The 20657-nt window shown below is 36.2% G+C and overlaps 1 protein-coding gene across 3 annotated transcripts in view; it reads right to left on the reverse strand.

Annotated features, from left to right (window-relative positions):
- Window positions 1-926: 926 nt before the first annotated feature.
- Window positions 927-20657, reverse strand: part of TRPS1 (transcriptional repressor GATA binding 1) — a 260696-nt gene continuing 240965 nt past the window's right edge. For all 3 annotated transcript variants that reach the window (XM_032760299.2, XM_032760298.2, XM_032760300.2), the window contains 2 exons: window positions 10908-11030; window positions 927-7682 (listed from right to left, as the gene is read on the reverse strand). In XM_032760299.2, the coding sequence (XP_032616190.1) occupies window positions 6621-7682; window positions 10908-11030 (1185 nt within the window). In that variant the 3' untranslated portion in view covers window positions 927-6620. The remainder of the gene's footprint in view (window positions 7683-10907; window positions 11031-20657) is intronic.

Raw genomic sequence — 20657 nt, forward strand, 5'->3', positions numbered from 1 at the left:
CCTTGTATGTTCCTTTTCTGGACCCCTGCTCCGTCCACACAGAGATGGAAGACCCAGAGGTGAGAGCAGGGTGACAACGATGACTCACTCACTTCTCTCCCCTCAAACAAGGGTAAATAGCTGATGGCTACATATTCCTCCTCTAATGGGGTTCTGACAGTCCTGGGTGAGATCATGTGTATTCTTTATCTGAAGGGTGGTCCTTGACACAAGAATCAAGTTCTACATAAGGAAGTATATCACATTAAATGCTATTATTACACTCTTATCTAGAGAACATTGCCTCCAGCTGCAAAACAAGGGCATTGCCGTTATGAAAGCCCCTCAAAGACTCTCTGCTATTTTCAAAACATGGAAAGAAAAAGGGAAAAAAGAAAAAAAAATAATTAGAAGGATTTGTTCCTTAATTTGGGCTCCCAAAAATGAGAAATGAAGATTGTATAATGAGGGGAGATACTAATTATTTTAAACTCTCCAAGCAAATCTTCTGAAGCAATCAATTATTTATATACTTTATGTTGTCTTTTTGTATTTTTCCTTCTGGCTAAAAACATGCAGGTGAGTCTTTCCAACGTCCTTTCCTATCTGGATCTGTTCTGCCTCATTTCTCTTTCAAAGTCATCTTTCAGGGAACTTGCTCCGATTAATTTGATTTTAACCAAACAAACAAGATATTTGATATATTAATTTAAACTTTTTGAGATGATTAGGAATTGCATCATATTCACGAGTATACCAAATTCAAAGTTAAAGAGTTTTTACGTATCGTAACATAATCATTACCCAATACTCAACACTCAATATTTGATACTCAATGAATGTTTTTGAAATAAACACAATTTTTATTGTTAATCTTTCTGAAGAAACTAGTATATATCTTTTTACACAAAATCTATCAATAAGAGATTGATTGGTTAAAGAAAAAAAGCAAAGCAAAACAAAACAAGTTGAGAGAATTCAGGCTTTATCAATATAAGTAATAATTTTTTAGAATGGTGATTTGATTTCACCATTTCAATTCAGCAGAGCCTGTATATATATATATATATTACAATGATCTGTATTTCCTATTGCTAGACGGATGAAAGTGAATCCATATAAACCATACCAACGCCGTTATGTGTAACTGGTGGTAAAACTTTATTATTCAAGTTTAGATGTAACAGACATCTTTGCTGCCTGAAGATTGTTTGCATAAGAAATACACCAAGAACATGTTTGTGAGTAGAAATGAACATGCACTATGAAAACAAAATAAAATAAAACGAAAAAATTTCATGTGTTGTAAGAACAGAACTATTATAGCCAACATTCTAGTATTCAAATCAGGACTACAAATTGAATTCTTTTTCTTAGCAACATGAAATCATTCCATATGAAAGACATTTTCTGCTGGTGAATATTGCTGTTTAAGTTAAATTTTACATTGGCATTTTGAGATGTTCCCCCCGCATGCCTCCCCCGAAATTTTCCATGTGGTTGTCAAATAGTCCAACCTAAGAAATCTGGCATTTATTGTTGTGATATTTGCCTTATTGGTAGCCATTAAGAAACTATGGTTTTATCAGCCTAGTAATAGTTTTGCATCTTCATAGTCAACACTATTGGCTGCCTAGTTGATATTTACAGCTCATCTTTAAGAAAAATGACCCCAACCTTTCCTGGCCTTTGGGAATTGACAGTTTAAATAACCCCCTTGGCCACATAATAATACTTGGCACTCCTGTGGTGCCTTTCAACCAAGGATCTCAAAGTGCTTTACAAACAAGTACTACGTTACCATTATTATTATTAATAATATTATTAATATATATTTTTTCAATTTTACAGCTGAGGAACCTGAGGCACAAAAAGGAAAAGTGATATGCTGCAGTTCGTACGTTGAAAAAAAAAAAAAAAAACAACCAGGGGAAAATCAGAATTGAGTTTTGGGACTCTATGCACTAGAAGGACCATTTTCTCTGATAAAAGCTAAACATTATTTCCACGGTAAAGTTATTCCTGCTTTTCTCTGGTGTAGGACAGAGTGAAGCTTACAGCTCTCCCTTTCCTTTCAAGAGAACACATGAATGTACATCGTCTAGTTTCTCACGTGTGGATTACTCTTGAATTTCACATTTTCTTCATCCCTGACTTCACTTACTTCTGACCTAGCATATTCCAGAAGTTCTAATTACTGCAATTAACTGGGATGTTTCTAAGCAACTGCAGCACTATCAGGAACACGTAAGCCCACTGTCTATGAGACAGTATTGAAAAACCAAAAGGAAGTGCTCTGCAAAGAATCCATGCCTCTGCCCTTGGCCAGGTCTTTCTTTGGGAAAATAACACTGCCCTCCAGAGTCCCGACGGGCGTCCTTCTATCTTCTCATTTGCAGTTGCCTGCTGATAGAATTCCACCTAACAGTACCCACCTTTGGTTAGAATATTTAGTTTGATACTCAGGTTGCATTTCAATTCCTCAGTTTTCTCTTGTGCCTTGGACAGTCAGCAAGCTTTCACCTTACTGGCTCACCAAAGATGCCTTGATTTTTTTTTCTTTTTTTTTGCCATGGCTCTCAACCCAAAGACAGTAGCTAAAGTTGAGCTCCTCTCAACTTAAGGCAAAAGGCTGGCATACAGCACAGAAGCAGACCACCAGCTTCTTTACGCCACATTTCCACCACTGGATGGCAGATATTCCTCCTCTAGAAATGCATTAATTTTATTTACTAAACAGGCAGCAGTTCACAGGTCTCAAGACCGGTCACTTTGTGATGTTTTGCAGCCACACAGCAGGAGGCTAATAATTATTTTAATAGCCATACTGAGACTCTTCAGTTTATTAAGAAAAATGTATTTCCTCAGGCATTTAAAAATATATATACATTTAATATTTTTGGAGCTGTATTTGCATTGGATCATAATACATTATGTGCACATGTGCAATTATAAACATAATGTGCTACCACAGGCTTTAACAAAGAGCTGTTAAAGATACTTTTTTCCCTTCTCATTAATATTACCTTAGAAAAGAATCCCCATGCTTGTTTTCTAAAAATCTACCTTTACTAAAACAGAAGTTTAGAACAGAACATCACTATCTTAAAAGTTGATTAAAAAAATATCTCAATATGTCATGTAGAGAGAATTGGGCATACTCTTTTCCTTTTGAACTACAGAGTTATCAGTTAGAGCTCTGTCCTTTTCTCATATACTTGGAGTCATGTAGTGTCTCTCTCAGTCCACAACGTTCTGAGGTGGGTTGGCTCTTTATGATTTTTCTATCCCAAACAACAGAATGAATACAGAGGTGAGTGACGAGAGAAAGAGTGAGAAAAGGAAGAGTGAGAACGCATGAGCTGGTCCTGGCCTAAAGTTTGATCCAAAGCTCAATTTAGAACATAGACAAATAATTTTAAAAGATTTTCAGTTTTTAAATGGCACACAATTTGAGCTGGCACATCGTTTTCATCACAGGGGAAGCCTTTTCCAAGAGAGAAAATTCCTAAATCATCATGAAATTCCTCATTAAAAAAAGGTTCCGTACCATAATAGCTCATTTAAAATCACAATTTAAGATAAAATAATTCAGAAATCTTAAATTAAAAAAATAAATTTTATATCTTGAGAGATGGAATAAAGGCTTTAATAAGTAAAAAAAATAAGGAGTGTTTAGTGTTATAATAAATTTTTGTCTCTTTTAAAAAAGCCCAACCTCTTCTCCACCAAAATATGCATAATAATGAAAGCAAAAATGAAAATAAAATTATCAATAATAAAGAAGTATGGAATAAGATCTATCATGTCAATGCTATCCAAAAATACTCTACTAAAAAGTAGACTGACCATAAATATTCCAAGAATAGTGATATGTATTTTCCAATGCTAGTCATTACTACTATGTCTGTCTGAGAAAAAAAAAAAAATTGAATGAAAATAAAAAGGCATACATGTCAAAAATAAAGAACCTATTTGTGTCCGACACACTAGAGAAATTGCTTAATGAGTAGTTTTGCCCAAAATGTAATACTTGTCATATTGCCCAAGTTAACCAAACTTCTGGTGTTTTGCTGATTTAAGCAGTCTACATAGATAATGTTGCTTAAGGATTGCCATGATGCATTTTGTTATTCTTTTTACTAAGAAAATTAAATATTGTTGTTTGGGGGACTCTCCTCTCTTTTTTAGATCTTTAATTGTCACCTCTCAAGTCTGGCTATATATTTTGAGATGTATCCATCAAAATTCCTAAGGAAGATAAATTACATCACATAATTTGAATGTCAAAGCTCCTCATTCCACTTCTTTATTTCAGTTTATGTGAATATTAGAGCTACGCGACAGGTGAGATCAGAATAAGGCCCGTTAACAATGAAACTGAAGCAGAGGACTTAGTCCTGATTTCTGTCTCTTGCTTTCTCTTTTCTCTTTTTTTAATATGCAAACAAAAAAATGCAAGAATGAAAATGACAACACAACATCAGAAAGACATTTTTTAAACTTCATTCGCTACAACAGTCACGAACTGGTTGAACTCTACCTGCCATCCAACTTTAAGAAACGAAGACCCGGCACTGTGAAAAAGAAACAAAACCCAAACAAAACAAAACGATACAAAGCAACTGCGAATTAATGTAAAAATGGAGTGCAAATGCGACTACAGAATGCAATAAAAACATCAGCGTTGCAGATTCCAGCAACACTTATCAAAATAATTTCTGAAATGTTTCATATGAAACATAGACAAAGCAATAAAAAGAGGATATATGTTTATCATCTTAAGCATAACAATGTGAGTTAAGAGCTTAAAAATTAAAAAAAAAAAGTACTTGGAATGAATAGTGCTACCCTTTTTTTCCTAAGTAGGCATAAAAATATTTTCATTTCCTTCTTGTTTTCCATACCATTATAGCAAGAACTTTCATTTGTTTCATGTTACCGTTTACAACTTTAATGCACACACACACACACACAAAAGGATATCTACTGCAATAGAAATAGTTGCTTCATTACCTTGTTTGCTACATTTGCAAATGTAAACAGCTAGGCAGAGCCAGAACTGACTCTAATGCATGATGGAATATCTTTGTTGCATACGTACACTGTAGAAAATAATTATTCAATATGTCAGGCACCATTATTTGAAATGTAATACATTAATATTTACTAGAAAAATAAGTTTTTTTTCCTATTTGTTCTCCCAACTTCTTTAATGAAATAAGTTAATCTGACAGTGCATCCAGTAGCTTGTAATATCTTCTACATCTCCGTGGCAAAAAATAAACTACTGGTTGGGACAATATAATGCAAATTATTAAAGTCAGTCCTTGTACATACATCCTTGTAGCAAGCATTGAGGCTCGACTAACAGCACCTTTAACCAATTATTTAATGTTCAGTTATTTAGCCCTATTTCCCTGAGCAGTTATGCTGAGGAGCTTTCCCTTCATGGATAGTTTTTACAAAGCCTTAAGTATTAAAAGTTCTATGAGGACATACTTCTAAGAATCCTATTTAATGCTACTTAACTAAATCTGTATACATTTAATGAAGGGATTGGCTGGTACATATACCAACTGTCAGTCTGTGGTAACATAACCTTAGACGCTGCCTGACCACAAAGTTTGGAAATTATATTTAACCAAAAGAAAATAAATAAATACAGCAGGTTACCTTGTGAAGAAATGCCATGTGTTTTAAACAAATTAAACCCATGGTCTGACATTTGTATCCATCTATGCTTTTGAATTGAGGGGATTCCTTTAGTTATAATGTGCCAAGTGAGATCAGTAACCAACAGGAGGCTTAGAAAAGCAAATCCATACTGGTTCATCACACACAAGAAAGAAATACCTGGCTAAAATGAAATTACTACGGAAGCATCGAGGACATTGTTTTTTAAAATGGGTACATGTGTGGACAAGATGAATCCAAACTGCAAACAAAAGGACTACTGAGTATTTGAACATCTAAAGGACAAAAATATCAGAGAGGGTGTGCATGTGTATGTACAGGCAGGGCTGGCTAAAAACAGCGTGCCGCCATCTGTCATGTTTCTTGCTGCACTCTAACCACGCCTAACCACAGCTCGCATTTCTAGGTCAAAATCTGAAACATGGCCAGTGAGAGAAGACTAAATTGAGAGGGCGCCATTTTTCTTCAATTTCTCCTCCTCTGCCTAGGGTTTCATGATGATTATAAATTTAGGCAACAATTCATGGGTTTTGGAACAAATGGTCCAATGGCCAGTCCAGTACTGCTTTAGTATAATAATATGTAAACGCTTTCGAATTCTAGACACTTTTGGTCTCTTTCTTTATAAATATATTAATTCTAGTCTGGTGATATCTCTTCTGGATTATTTCCCCAGTACATATTAGCCAAGATGGTTTTGACTTAACAGGTTTTAAAAAGTGATTGTTTACCGTCTGCCATTCTTTCTCATTGACCATTTATCTCACTTTTTAATCTTGGTAACCTACTCATCAAAAGAAAGAATAATAAAAGAAGGGAATTTCATGTTGGATAAGGCAGGCTCTATGAAGTATTTTTTTAATAGGTCTTCATAAGACATTACAAGCTATTGAATTCCCATCAAGAAAACCTATTTCTATTTAATTGTGCTAAGTGCTAAGGTTTTACTCTTTAGGTTTTCCATTTTTTTCCACTTGTGCATTGTTCCTATGCAGGCCCCTCTGGATATGTGTTGTGAAGTCATATTTGTCCGTGCAAAGATGCTGGCATATGCTGCACTGGAAAGGTCCACTGTCACCATGGCAACTCATATGCAAAGCATACATCACTTCATCCAGAAAGACAATGCCACAGTGCACACATTTTGTTGAAAGTTCATCTTGAGTACTTCTATCAACTTTCTCTGTTTTTACTACATTCAAGGGACCTTCATTTTTTACATTTGGTGGTGCCTTCGTTTTCTCCTTGGAGGCACCGTTTGCAGTTGGCCCAGGTCTGGAATGCTTGATCGCCAAATCTAGAGGAATGTCATTGTCTGATCCAACAGCTGAAAAATGAGGAGGCAGATTGAAGGTGGGATAAGGCACATAGTTTTGGCAAGGATTTGGTAGGCCAGGCACGTGACTCAAGTAGTGCGGATTCCCAGGAACGGAGAGCTTATATTTACTCCAGAACCGCAGCCAATCAGCTTCACTCTGGAAGTCATTATGTACAAAGGGAAGTCCAAAAAGTGGGTACTGGTACTTTTCAATAGGGCTGCCTGGTGGTGAATAATTTGGGTGTTTCGCAGGTCTCATGTACTTTTCTATAGGACTGCCTCTCTCAGAACTTCCTTTCCCTTCAGATACGGATGAACTATTTCCTGGATCTCCAGTACTTTCCTGAGGACTTTTTATCTGAATGTGCAAAGGTTGCATCCTTTTGTGAATATCCAGAGTTTGGCTGACCAGGACTGGCTGCTGAGCAGAATGGCTTTTAGTCAATGAACCCTGGGCTTCATATTTACTTAGGCTGGGGAGCGGAATTTCTCTCTGGTGACTTTCAGTTAGATGATCTTCTGACCTCCTCTCTAATGGGCTTCCATTGACTTGCTCCTCATTGCTGCCCCTCTGCTGTTTGTTGAGCTGCTCAGCCTGAAGTGCCTCTGGGTTAAGGCGCTTTCTTGTTCTCCTCCTAATAATCTGCTCACCGTTGTTTTGTTTAATGATGTTTAAAGGCCTGGGAGTCTGCAGAGAACACATACAATACATAAAAGGAAAACATTAAAAAATACATTAAAATGCATTAAAAATTCCTCACAAATATAAACCATGCTTAAGTTCAAAGCAGGGATAGGCTTTTTGCTGTAGATTTACTAAATCTCCTCCTTTTGCCCTAAGCAGGATCAGAGGAAGTAACCAAAGTGCACTATTTTAGCCTAATTAAATCATGTCCATCTTTGCAGGGGGGACTGAAAACTTTAATATACTTGAAAATAATCTCTCCAAATGCAACAGATTTTGAGATTGCATCATTTAGTGATGAAACTGTGTAGAAAGTTACTTGAAGAGATGTGATTTTTCTGAAATATTTTTTTCAATTTTTGAGTTGTGCACTAAAATGCCAGCATATGAGAGTAACATAGGAGATACATATTGACAACAGTGGAAAAATTACACATTGCTATAGTCAGAATAAGTTTATATGCTGAAGCCCTAAACCACAGTGTGACTGTGTCTGGAGACAGGGTCCTTAGTAGGAAATTAAAGTTAAATGAGGTTGTAAGGGTGGGGCCCTAATCCAGTGGGGCTGTGGCCTTATGAGAAGAGGAAGAGAAAGAGATCTCTCTCCACTATGTGAGGGCACAGATAGAAGGTGGCTTAGTAAGGAAGCGAGCCCTCCTCAGAATCCAACTATGCTGGAACCTGATCTCAGATTTCTAGCCTTCAGAATGTGAAAACATAAATTTCGGCTGTTTAAAGCCACCCAGTTTATGGTATTTTGTTATGGAAACCTAAGCAACTAATACATGTGTGCTTCTAAATAATTGCAAATGTGGATATAAAATATTAATATCAGAGCATAAATAATCAAGGATAAACCAACAGAATTGTGAGGAAAGGTATCAGGTTATCAAAGCAATATAGAGGGATTTTTTTTTCTTCTCATTTCTACTTCTCTCTTTAATAATATTTTATATTTGTGATGTAAGACTTTACTTGTTAATAGGTGAAGCATTAGTTTTGTGTTGAAATTCTTAATTCATGTGTAGCTTTGGTTTAAATATCTGATCTGTCATTCTACTCTTTACTTAAAGTAAGTGCTAACTTTCATTCAGCTTAAGTATTTTGTTTAGCTTAAACATTACATGATTGGTATTTATGGACATGTTCAACAGGTATTTATATAATATGACTTAAATCCATGGATAAGACTATAATAAAAACTTTACTTGCAGTTGGAGCTCTTTGATGTACAAAATCAAAGGAATCAGTCCGATAAATTAATGCGTATTTATAGGTTAAAAATTTAGGATAATCTTTAAATGGGCTAAAGTCTGATTTTTCTAAAAGATCACTGAAATCAGAAAATAATTTCCACATAAAACATGACGATAAATGTAAATATAATTTATAAATTTAACTTTATAAATTACACATTATGTGTATATAATGTGTAATTTTATAAATTATAAAATTTTAAATATAAACAAATATTCATAAACATAATATAAATATGATATAAATTTAAAAATAAACATAAATATAAATGTAATTTGTAAATTATTCCTAGAAGTGATACACTTCTAGGTGCAAGGGAGTACCTCTTGTATCTTAAATAAGTACAACTATAAACCCTTTTTGGAACATTTCTGTTGTTACAAACATATTTCCAAGTGAAGAAAGATAACACACTTGTTATTGACAATTCATTGTTAGTTTAAGAAAGAAAATGCAACATAGCTTAGTTATGCCATGTGCATTTCTTTTGCTCAGAATATCCAGGTTTACAAAGAGTTCATATTAGCATTATAAACATATGCAGTACTTAATTTATATACTGTAAAGAAACCAGAAATTTGCATAAATTCCTTTTTTAAACTGTCATAACTTTTGTGTTAAGTTTTTGACAAGAAATGTGAAGATAACCTTTATGTATTTCAATGTATGGTTTTTAAAAAAACCTCAAAACTGAAAACATCTTACCTCTGGACAGATGAATATTAAAATAATTTTTAGAAAATAGTTTAGTTTATATCTCAGTGGTTAAGTTACCATAATCTGGCAGATCAGTATTTTAATTAATTTTTGGCCTATGATTGGCCAGAGTTCAATTAAAATCATTAATGTCAGTTCCCATTAAATAGAAACTTATTGCTATGCTTAAATGGTGAAGGTTAAAAAAAAATAAGTTGGTATGTGGTTGGGGGTGGAATCTTTCTACTTGCTACATGCTAATAACCAAAGTTTTTACAGTTTACTGCCAGTTAGTATTGTTAGCAGCATGCATTTTTAAAAAGTGCTTCCAATGGTCCATATATGAGAACATTTTGTCTAAAATTGTATTCCCTGTAGCCATAATGTATTCACTGGCTTGTGTTAAGAGCTATGGTAAAATGCCAAACGAAATGAAAAAGGCACAGGGAAATAAATTTTTGTTTACTAAATGGGGGATTCCTATTTTAAAGTCAGCTCTTGTCAGCAGATGAACTTTCTAAACTAAAAAAAAAAAATCCTTCAGTAAGTCAAATCCATATTCAGATGGAGGATTTGTGAGTTTTAATTTTATTACAGAATTCTAACTAAAATTTGAGGAAAAGTAATTCAAAGAACCTCCGTGAGTCAAAGCCAGCTGGAGATCTTAAAAGACAAAGTATCTTTGCACCTTACTGTACCCTGGCGTGTGTGCTATTCAGAACTTCAGATACCGCATTGAAATACCCACTGAAGGCACTGTGGAGATTCATGTGATATTCTCTGATCCTAGTTCAGTTCAGAACTGTCCTTCCGAATGTGCCCCTCCAGCCCCTAAAGCGGTCAAGATAACACTTGCGAATTCCGAAGGTAAACTAGAAAATATGAATTCTTTCCCTGCCTTATATTTTATACTGAACATGAAAGAGTCCTTTCTTCATTTTTTAAAACATTTTGCATATTTCTGAAACTTCTAAAAATTTTCTCATTGAATTCTGATAACCATTAGTTCAACTATCTGCTGTGAAGTTCCCAGAAATCAATCATTTTCTTCTTTTATATCAAAAGAAGCATAATGCATTACTAATGACCTCAAACCTATCTCCCCATCACATCTAAGCCCCCTTCACCATAAATCACATGTGCACTCAAAGTGACTGTATTAAACAACCCTGCGGGGGCAGGCACTGCAAGCCAGGGAATGGGACTTATCACACCACAGACCAGGCCAACACTGCTTTATAAAGCTTTTCCTGAAAGAGTGGAACAAGTTCTTACCGAGTGAAGCTTCTGGTAGAGGCCACACGCGTTGCATACATATCCGCCATTTGCATTCTTTCGCCAGAGAGAGGTCTTTGTGGTCAGGCAATTGGCACAAAAAACACCAGAGCCTCTACGCCTCTGAAACAGGGGAAAAAAACCAAGGTCAGAGGTGAGTCACATGATCAGTGGAGTTAGACCAAATCAACCCAGGAGTTTTGTCTTTAAACTAGCAACAATGACAGTATAAAACCACACTGCCCATAATGAGGTCAGGTTCAATTGTGTTTAATAGGCACCACTGATTTTCATTATAATTAACCCTACAGTGATGGATGAGGTGTGTGGAACACCAAAGGCTTTTCACAGAAACAGCTTTAACTTTTTGAACTTTGGGTTTTATGGTTTTAATGATGGCTCCTAAATGCTGAACCCTAAAATATACCTTTTAAAAGTGTCAAAACACAAGTCAAAAAGACAGAACATGGCAATATGTTTAATACACTTTGGAAAGGAGGAGCACATGCTACCTGAGCTTTAAAATATAGTCAAGTTTGGAATAAATGTAAATCATTTAAAATTAAACTTGATTTGTGTGTTTTTGTATGTCATTCATGTAACGTAAGTAGTAAGAGAATATAAGACACTCAATTCTGGTCTTTCGTTTGCAATTGTAAAATCTGAAAGATTCCTCTATTCCTCAAACGTGAGAGGGTTTGTAGAAACTTCAGCCAATTAAAAGTACAGTATTACTAATGAGAACCCTTATGAGGTGCCCACTTAAGTCAGGCAACATAGACCCTTCAATGGCTATTTATTTATTTTATTTGACTTAGACTTGGAAATCACAAGGGTTTCCAAATACAAATTGATTCTAGTGGCCTGAGTTTTGTAATCAACAGGTTCAAAATAACCTAAGAATATTTAAAACTCGATAATTAGTATTGCTTGTTCCATTCTTGCTATCAAGTAATGATTCCATTAAACTTCTCACTTAAACAAAAGTCAGGCTGTGTTTGTAGGCACAAATACTAACAGGCAGGAAATGGAATTCTCTTGCTGAAAAAAAAAAGACAGCCTGAATTGCAGTTCAGCTCTCCTTTCTCTAGGAAGCAAACCCTTTAATGATAAAATATGCATGTTAGATAAGGAGTGGAAAAAGTCTTGCTGGAACCTAATTTTATTATAAATTAAATATTACATGTGCCATAAGTCAAAATTTCAGGGATTCATAAAATTTAGGCAATTTATTTAACTCAAGTCCATACTGTAGAAGAGTGGTATCCCTGCCAAGAAAATACAATGGTTATAATTGTACTCTGATACATTTCAAATGGAAAGCTTTCTGCAGACATAATTTTGGCTTCAAGACTGGAACACTTTCTTGGCATTGAAAGGGCATTTGATTCATCGGGTGTTTCACAATGTATCACTAAAAAGACCTGGTGAGCAGCCAGTTCCCTATAGGGTAATTTTTCCATCCAGATGCAAGTGCTATCAGAGGCCCTCGTCAGCTAAACTAATTATGATCTTGCAATTGCTGATGCCTGCTCACTCTAACATTCGACATCCTCCATTAATCATCAATACAAGGAAAATGAATGAAACGTAAAGAAATGAGGGCTGGTAAGCTGCACAGCCATAAAAATCTGAAATGAGAGCAATAACTTAACAAGATTGGGGGAATGTTTTTAGTGAGCACAAATTCAGGCTAACAATTGCCCTTTTAAACCAAGAACACGATTTCATTAGTGTAGCAGGTTGTGCTACTTTAGGTGATGTAATAAAAACTAGATTTTCAAAGATAATCTCTGGCTCCCCTTTTTCTCCTTCCCCCCACCCAACTCTGGATCAGGAATGTATCATGAGTTTCTAAGTCTCAATAACAGCAATAACAAATGTTGGGTGTCAGTCTGCAAGTCCCAATGAGGGCCTACTGCAAAAGTGGACTGCTGCTTCCCCCAAAATCAATGAACTATTAGAAGTTGTGTTTATCAAACATTTTGGGGACTCCCTTTATGCAAAGTAAGCTGGGAGCCTAGTTAGGTTATAATTGTGAAACTTTCCTGGGGCTATCCTGCCATTTTCCTAGATCTAAATAACATGTTTGCAAATAAACACCAACTTGATCCACACAAGGGCAATGTAAATGTCCATTTGGAAACTAACCCACATATATGGCTGAGGCTCAAATGTGAATGTGTAACCATTCACTCCAGCCTGCTTTTCTTTCCTTATGCCCTGGGTGCTTGACACACCATGCCAAAGTGGGTGTAATCCTGATTTCAGTGAGTGTTTCAACCCTTGCACAATTTGGTGCTTAATTCTCTTGCAAAGAGAATGCCTTTCATTAGTTAGAGGGGAAATCCTGAAATTACAGCACTAGTTTCCAAAAGCATAGCTTGCTTTAAAAGCAGCACTTAGACTCCAATATAGTTTGCTATATTTTAGGTAAACCATATCACATTTTAAATATATCAGGAGTACTTTGAATACACTTATTCAGAGTCAGTAGAGCTTGGAGGTTAATAATCAGATTTAGGTGCCAGAACACTGATATTCAAAACCTGTCTCTGTCATTTGCCAGGTACAACACTGGGCAAGTCACTTAATCTTTCAATGCTTAAAGTTCTCCGATCTTTACAGTGTGAGCTACTCTGATTCTTTTTTTTTTTTTTTTTTTGAGACAGAGTCTCACTCACCCAGGCTGGAGTGCAATGGCACGATCTTGGCTCACTGCAACCTCCACCTCCCGGGTTCAAGCAATTCTCCTGCCTCAGCCTCCCGAGTAGCTGAGATTACAGGCATGCGCCACCAGGCCCAGCTAATTTTGTATTTTTTAGTACAGATGGGGTTTCTCTACGTTGGTCAGGCTGGTCTCGAACTCCCAATCTCAAGTGATCTGCCTGCCTCGGCCTCCCAAAGTGCTGGGATTACAGGCGTGAGCCACCACGCCCGGCTACTGTGATTCTTATGTGGATTAATAGATGCAATTAAAACAGTGCCAGGGATGTAGTAGGTGCTCAAATCCTATTTGTCAAGAGGATTCAACTGTGATTTCTTTTGTATGAGAAAAATATTTTGTTAGTTTTCAGCCCTTGAATCTTGTTATTGAATATTTGAGAGATGCTTAAAGCATATGGTTGGATATTGTTCAATGTGTTTCTTTCATACCAATCTTATCAAATATGAGAATGGAAAGTTGAGTCAGAGTGAAATATCTAGGTGTTCACACCTAGAATTCAATAGGAGCAAGCTTGCATGGGGGTGGAGAGTGGGAGGTAGGTGAGAAATTCTTTCACACATGAAGTTACCTCCCATCTAAACAAATTTAGTACTTTGGTAAGCCTAGTAGAACCTTATTTTTGGTGCAATTAAAATTTCTGGAAGCAGTAGAGAAGGTGGGAGAAGTGGGTAGTGTCCTGAACTGTGTCACTACAGAACCACATCTTTCTAAAACACCAGACAGATGCGAGCCCTGACCTGGTCACACTGTGTACAGTGTAACCTGGCAGGACACAGTAAGGGATTTCCTTTGAAGTTATCAACATCCTTAGCCCAATCAAGGACAGGGAAGCAGCCTGTTACCAAAGGAATGCAGAGTAGAAGCCTCCTGTGCCCTATTTTCAAAAACAAAGCTTGGCTTTAACTTAAAGAAAAGCACTAACGACCTTATTTCATTCATACTTTATCCTGCATGGCAGTTTTAAAATACTTTGTCACTCTCCTTTGCAGTAAGCCTATTAAGGACAGAAATCCTGTTTCCTAATTGTCACTGAATATTCTAAGGAGTAAGCACCTAGGACAGTGCTCTGTTAGGCTAAACATTAAGAAAGTTGAAAATAATCCTGCCTGCTATGTCTATCGTTATTTAAAAAAAAAAATATTTTAGGAAAAAAAGTAGTGCTTGTTTTTTTAAAATCCCTTTTAAATGTCGTCCATTCAGGCTGACAAATTAATCTGGAGTTGGGCAGAGATGGCTGATGATGTAGAAAACATAATCAAGAAAATTCATTGTCCACTCCTACTTTCCACACTTTTTTTTTTTTGAGACGGAGTGTTGCTCTGTTGCCCAGGCTGGAGGGCAGTGGCACGATCTCGGCCCACCGCCACCTCCGCCTCCCGGGTTCAAGTGATTCTCCTGTCTCAGCCTCCAGAGTAGCTGGGATTACAGACGCCCGCCACCACGCCTGGCTAATTTTTGTATTTTTAGTGGGGTCGGGTTTCACCATGCTGACCAGGCTAGTCTCCAACTCCTGACCTCAGGTGATCCACCCGCCTCTGCCTCCCAAAGTGCTGGGATTACAGGCGTGAGCCACCGCACCCAGCCCCATATGTATTTTTGAGAAGGAGCTGATGCCAGGTACTTTCTAGGTGCTGGGGGCAGCTCTCTTTTATCTCTATCATTATAGTCACAAATTGCTGATGGTTCTATCTGTGTCTGTTTGTGTTTAAATAATAAATTTCTCCTTTTCCCACAAGCTGTCTTAAGAAATAATAATTTGTACCCCTATCACCTTGTGCGTGAGAGGGAAGAATTATGGGTCATATGGATAAGATCAGTGCTGGGAAGGAAAAAGGATAGGAATAAGTAGCTAACCGATAACACCAATTGGCATTTCTGAGGGGCATATGTAGCACAAAACTTTCTCTCCTCTCAGACTGAGGGAAGACTGCCCACTCACACATGTAAAGCCACAAAGAGTAGCTGCAATCTCTGCCCCTGAACTTCTCTAAGTTCACCTTCCACATCTACGTGGCTTCAACAGAGGGCAAGAGTGAAGGAGGATTGGCCGAAAACCCAAATCTACATGAGTCAGCTCAACTAAAAATTTCTACAGAAAAAATTCTGGAATCAACAATTCGAGAAAATGATTGTTTGCTTTTCTTTCAATGCCTTGAGCAGCAAAATTTAGGTTGCATTTGTGTTGTCTCCAGGCCATTTCCGTTGGCTGGTAATTTCCTTTGTGAAAAAGGATGAATAATGGTACAAACAGTTAACTGCAAGGAGTTTCAAAGCCAGTGATTGCCTGGCAAATGCTTTTCAGTGATAATTGGCCTGTCTTTTGAGCACTTGATCCCTTTCGGTATTTCAAATATTATAGTCACAATACTGATTTTCACAACGGCAATGTAGGTGATGGATCTGAACAATCATCCAAATAGAAATAGAAAATGACATACCTATCTTTTAATATAAATACACTTTAAATCCAATGTAATTTTTCCTCCCCTTTAGAGTAAACCAATAAGTATAATGACTAAGTATTTAAAACAAACAAACAAACAAACACAACATCTTTTGTCTTTAGGTTCATGGCTAACACCAACATGTGGGTTACAATAGTTGAAATTTTCTCTAAGTTTCCAATTCAAATTTTGCTTTTGGGAGACTTAAATCTTCATTCAGCTATGTATCATTGATAAATAGCTGAGCCTTGGCATACATGTTAGGAAACCCAGATATGACTTAAGACATTTTTTTAAAATTTTAAATTGGTTCAGCTGTTTTTATTCCTTATTTTATTATTTGAAGACCAGCCAAATATAAAAATTTTAAGGTTTCCAAATCTCCAATTCTGAAAAAGAACTGATTTCATCTGATTAACATGAAGTAAATTTGATTGAATGATTTATTAAAGTGGCTTAACATTTACAGACATGGATATTCATCTTCAAGTTATTAAAAGTTTCCATTGGTGAAGGAATTTGTGAAGAAATGATCTTTTACAATAATTTTCTATGAATAAGAACCATACTGAAACTACGTAATTACATAACAAGCCCTGATAGGCAGAATATTTACTCACATTTTTTATGGTTTTATATCTTAGCCATTTTAAATCGAATCAATCTGAAATCTGATTTATGTAATGTTAGTATGAATATACCTCAAATATTTTTAACTCTTTAAATATTTTCTGTGTTTATTTGATTATATCAAAAAGTCTTTGCAACATTCATGTTAGCGAAATGCATAGATGGTTATGAGCAAAGCTTCTGGTACAATTTCACACTAATACAATTTCAGTGGTAAATTAATTCAATTAAGTTCTGGGAGTAATTATTGCATGTCCACCATGTGCCTGGCACTGTGCTACAAGCCAGGGTCACAGCATAAGACAAACATGGTCTGTAATCTTGCAGATTTTCCAGTGGAATCTTCTAAAAACATACTAAGTATGGAGCTAAAGTAACACAAACAGAAATTGTTCATGAACATTGACAGTTGAAATCATGTGAATTACGTGGAAACTTTCCTGAAGATACCAAAGTATTTCCCATTCATAAATCTCATTTAAAGGCTAAAAGTTACCTAATAATCAGAGGGGTTACTTCCTGTGCTCCTTTGTAAAAATGTGTAACAGTTTAAGTCACATCAGAAACAAATTAATACTTGCTTATTTTCACATTAGTAATAATGTCCTATCAATCACATTGTTCTGTTAACTACCAATAGAGTTGACATGAGTTAATGTGTTCATGACTGTCAGATATGAAGTTGATATTCAATAATTGTTGATATTCCATAATTTAGTAAGTGTTGAGTATTATTTTAGTTCTTATCTCTATCATTCACCACTAGGAGACATCGAAGGCCATGTCCCTGCCCTCTTCTGCTCCAAAATAGAATTAACCAGCTGTTGACTATACACCAGTAGACCCTATGGAATATACTGAATTCAGGAGCTAAAACAACTTAAAAATAGATGGTAGTTTGCAATAAACACCTTTAGATTAATAGCCAGACTCTTACCAGAAGCACAGGCTGGCCAACAATTGAACAAAAGCAGGGAAAGCACTCTGCCAACAGAAAGCAATAGTTTACCAATATCCTGGCCAACTTTTGTTTCAAATAAAATTGTGAAGAATCCGTTGAAATGGGCTGTACAGCATGTCTTTGCCTGCTTTAAAACAGTCCTCTTTGCCCTCAGATTTCTTGCCAAAAAACTGAAGGGACTCTATCAGGTTCATCCAAGCACCCATCTTATAATCACCATAGAGCTTGGAAACAAAACCTGTTTACCCTGCTTATTAAATTCACTTCCTCAACACATCAGCAATGATAATGGAGACCAGTGTAAACTAAATTGGCATCTCTGGCTAACAGCAATAGAACAGTTTTTGTTCCAGGACATGAGGCAATACATACTCTAGTAATCATACCTTGCACTGAGATATGAATGCACCTAAGACTTATTCCACTGACAACGTCACCACATAGGGGAGCTACCCAATATATCACCTAATGCTACTGTGCTAAACACATTAGCTCCATCTCTTCTGAGATGTAACTGGTGATTCTCCAAGTGAAATAGCAGAAAATCACTATTTCCCTATGTATACCCCACTTTTTATTCATACAGATTCTTTACATCTCAAGGTTTTAGAAATTTATCACACAGATACAAAACCTATTACACAGATCTGAGGACCCCATCTCCCTTCTTTAATTAGCCCCATATTTGGTAACTAACCCCGTATTTGGTAAAGGAGCAAACCAAACACCCTATGTCATAATGAAATTACATAATAGAATCAGAATTGGAAAAACCCAGATTTTTGGAGTTCTAACCACGCTGTTTCTGTAATAATGTTCTGCCTTTACAGCAAGCATGCATTTGGACAGCTAAAAATATGGTTGAAAATTTATGTCTGCACTGTCTTTTTTTTCATTCCACGTGAAAGTCATTATTGTTAAAAGAACTACTCAAGTCTCTCAGTGCTTCTATTTTTGCCATCCTGTATCTGTTTTCACCCTTCCTTCAGCTACAACAATGGTTGGAAAGTAGCTCTACAGGGACTTTCTTCTATGCCAGTGCCAAAATCTGACACTGGAAGGAAAAAATATAATAAAAGGCCTTTTGGAGGCACAGTTAAACAATTTTAGCACCTCTTAAACTTCAGTGTGACAGCACAAGAGCTGATTCCTTTAATAAATTTGTTGCATATTTTATTTATATAATATATTTAATAAGCAGATTTATTCTGGGATAGGTTCATATTCTAAAAATAAAAATATCAGTGATAAAGACCTTTCTAGAAAAGTCCTAAAATCCAAAAGTCTCAGCTTCTAGGCATTTAATTAGAGAGTCAAATACAGTTATTAAGATTTCATGTATTACACCTTTCTAGGGCTGCCTTTATAATATATAATGACATATTATAATTTATAATATGTAATGATATATTTTTTAATTTATAATATATAATGGTTATTTTGAAAAAAAAAACAAAAAAAATCAATAATTCTTTTCATAGTACCTAACATAATAACTGGTTTATGAAGTGTTGCCACCCTCGAGGCAGCTATACACACTTCAGTGGTTCCTCGATGGTTTCTCACACTCTTGGGGATCACACAATCTTTTGGTGAAATTTATGACCCTCTCCAGAAAAAAAAAGTGTAAAATATTTTACAAATAACTTTAACATGGTCAAAAGCATGTCCCTCACAAAACGTATCCAAAGATGTCCTGTGGATTTGAGTGCCGATGGATCCAGATCCCAAGGTTAAGAACTCCTAACACATATTATCCCGGTTTAGATTTACAGTGAATTACTAATTACTATTACTCTCCTTTTATTGATGAAGTATGAAACTGACAATAGTTCTTTGACTTATCTAGCATCAAAAAACACATTCTGGTCTCTAAGTCTAGGCAATAAGACAGGATCATATTCTAAAAAGCATTTTTGGCCAGGCATGGTAGCTCATGCCTGTAATCCCAGTGCTTTGGGAGGCCAAGGTGGGAGGATTGCTTAAGGCTAGGAGCTTGAGATCAACCAAGGCAACACAGCAAGAATCTGTCTCTACAAAAAGTTAAAAAAAAAAATTAGTTGGGGGTGGTTGCATGCATCTATAATCTGAGCTACTCTGGAGGCTGAGGCGAGAGGATGGCTTGAGTCCAGGGGTTCTAGACTGCAGTGAGCTATAATCATGTCATTGTACTCCAGCCTGGGCAACAGAGTGATATACTGTTTCTAAAATAGATAAATAGAAAATTAATTAAATAAAAAGATTTTTTGAATCAATTATTTAATAGAATCCTCGTTTGACTACCTTTGTCCCTTTTTAAATAATCATCATTGTACATATGTTTGCAGGATAACATACGATAGGCCTAGTCTCATTATCTGATATCCTCAAAATGATCCTAAGAGGCAAGTATTATTATCATTATTATTATTATTCCCTCCACTTTATAGATGAGAAAACTGAGGCTTAGAAGCAATTTGCAATTGCTGAATAGTAGGGCTAAGATATAAACCCAGGTTGCCCTCACTTCAAAGTCACAGTGAACCATGTTTCAGGCCTTATTACTAAAGAGGAGATTGGGGAATTTTTATCAAAAATATTTCACCATATCCTGGCCTTAAAGAACGCTTATCTCTTCAAACCACCCAATAACAGCTGATTGAAATTATGCAAGTTTTGAGGTACCAGAAAGAAATGAGTCATCCTTCATCAGATATGGCAACGAGCTGTTTTGAGGTCGACAGACACAGTCATAGCCAGAGGAACAGAGCACTTGGCTGATGGAGGGGCAGTGCTGAGGAAGGGAGAGGGGTGCAGTACATGTGTTTTGATCCTGCTGTGTCAAAAAAATAAAAAAAGTATGTGAAACAGGCCGCTGCTTAAAAGCAGAAGTTGGTGACACCACTGACTTAGCCTCTCATAGCGCCTGCTACATGGGAGGTTAGCTGCGAATGAAAGTCTCTGTTTGCTTTTGCAGAAGACTTGGCTAGAGTTGGGGCAAGAAAAAT

The sequence above is a fragment of the Hylobates moloch genome, unplaced genomic scaffold (assembly GCF_009828535.3).
Source record: "Hylobates moloch isolate HMO894 unplaced genomic scaffold, HMol_V3 SCAFFOLD_9, whole genome shotgun sequence".
In the NCBI taxonomy this organism is placed as follows: Eukaryota; Metazoa; Chordata; class Mammalia; order Primates; family Hylobatidae; genus Hylobates; species Hylobates moloch.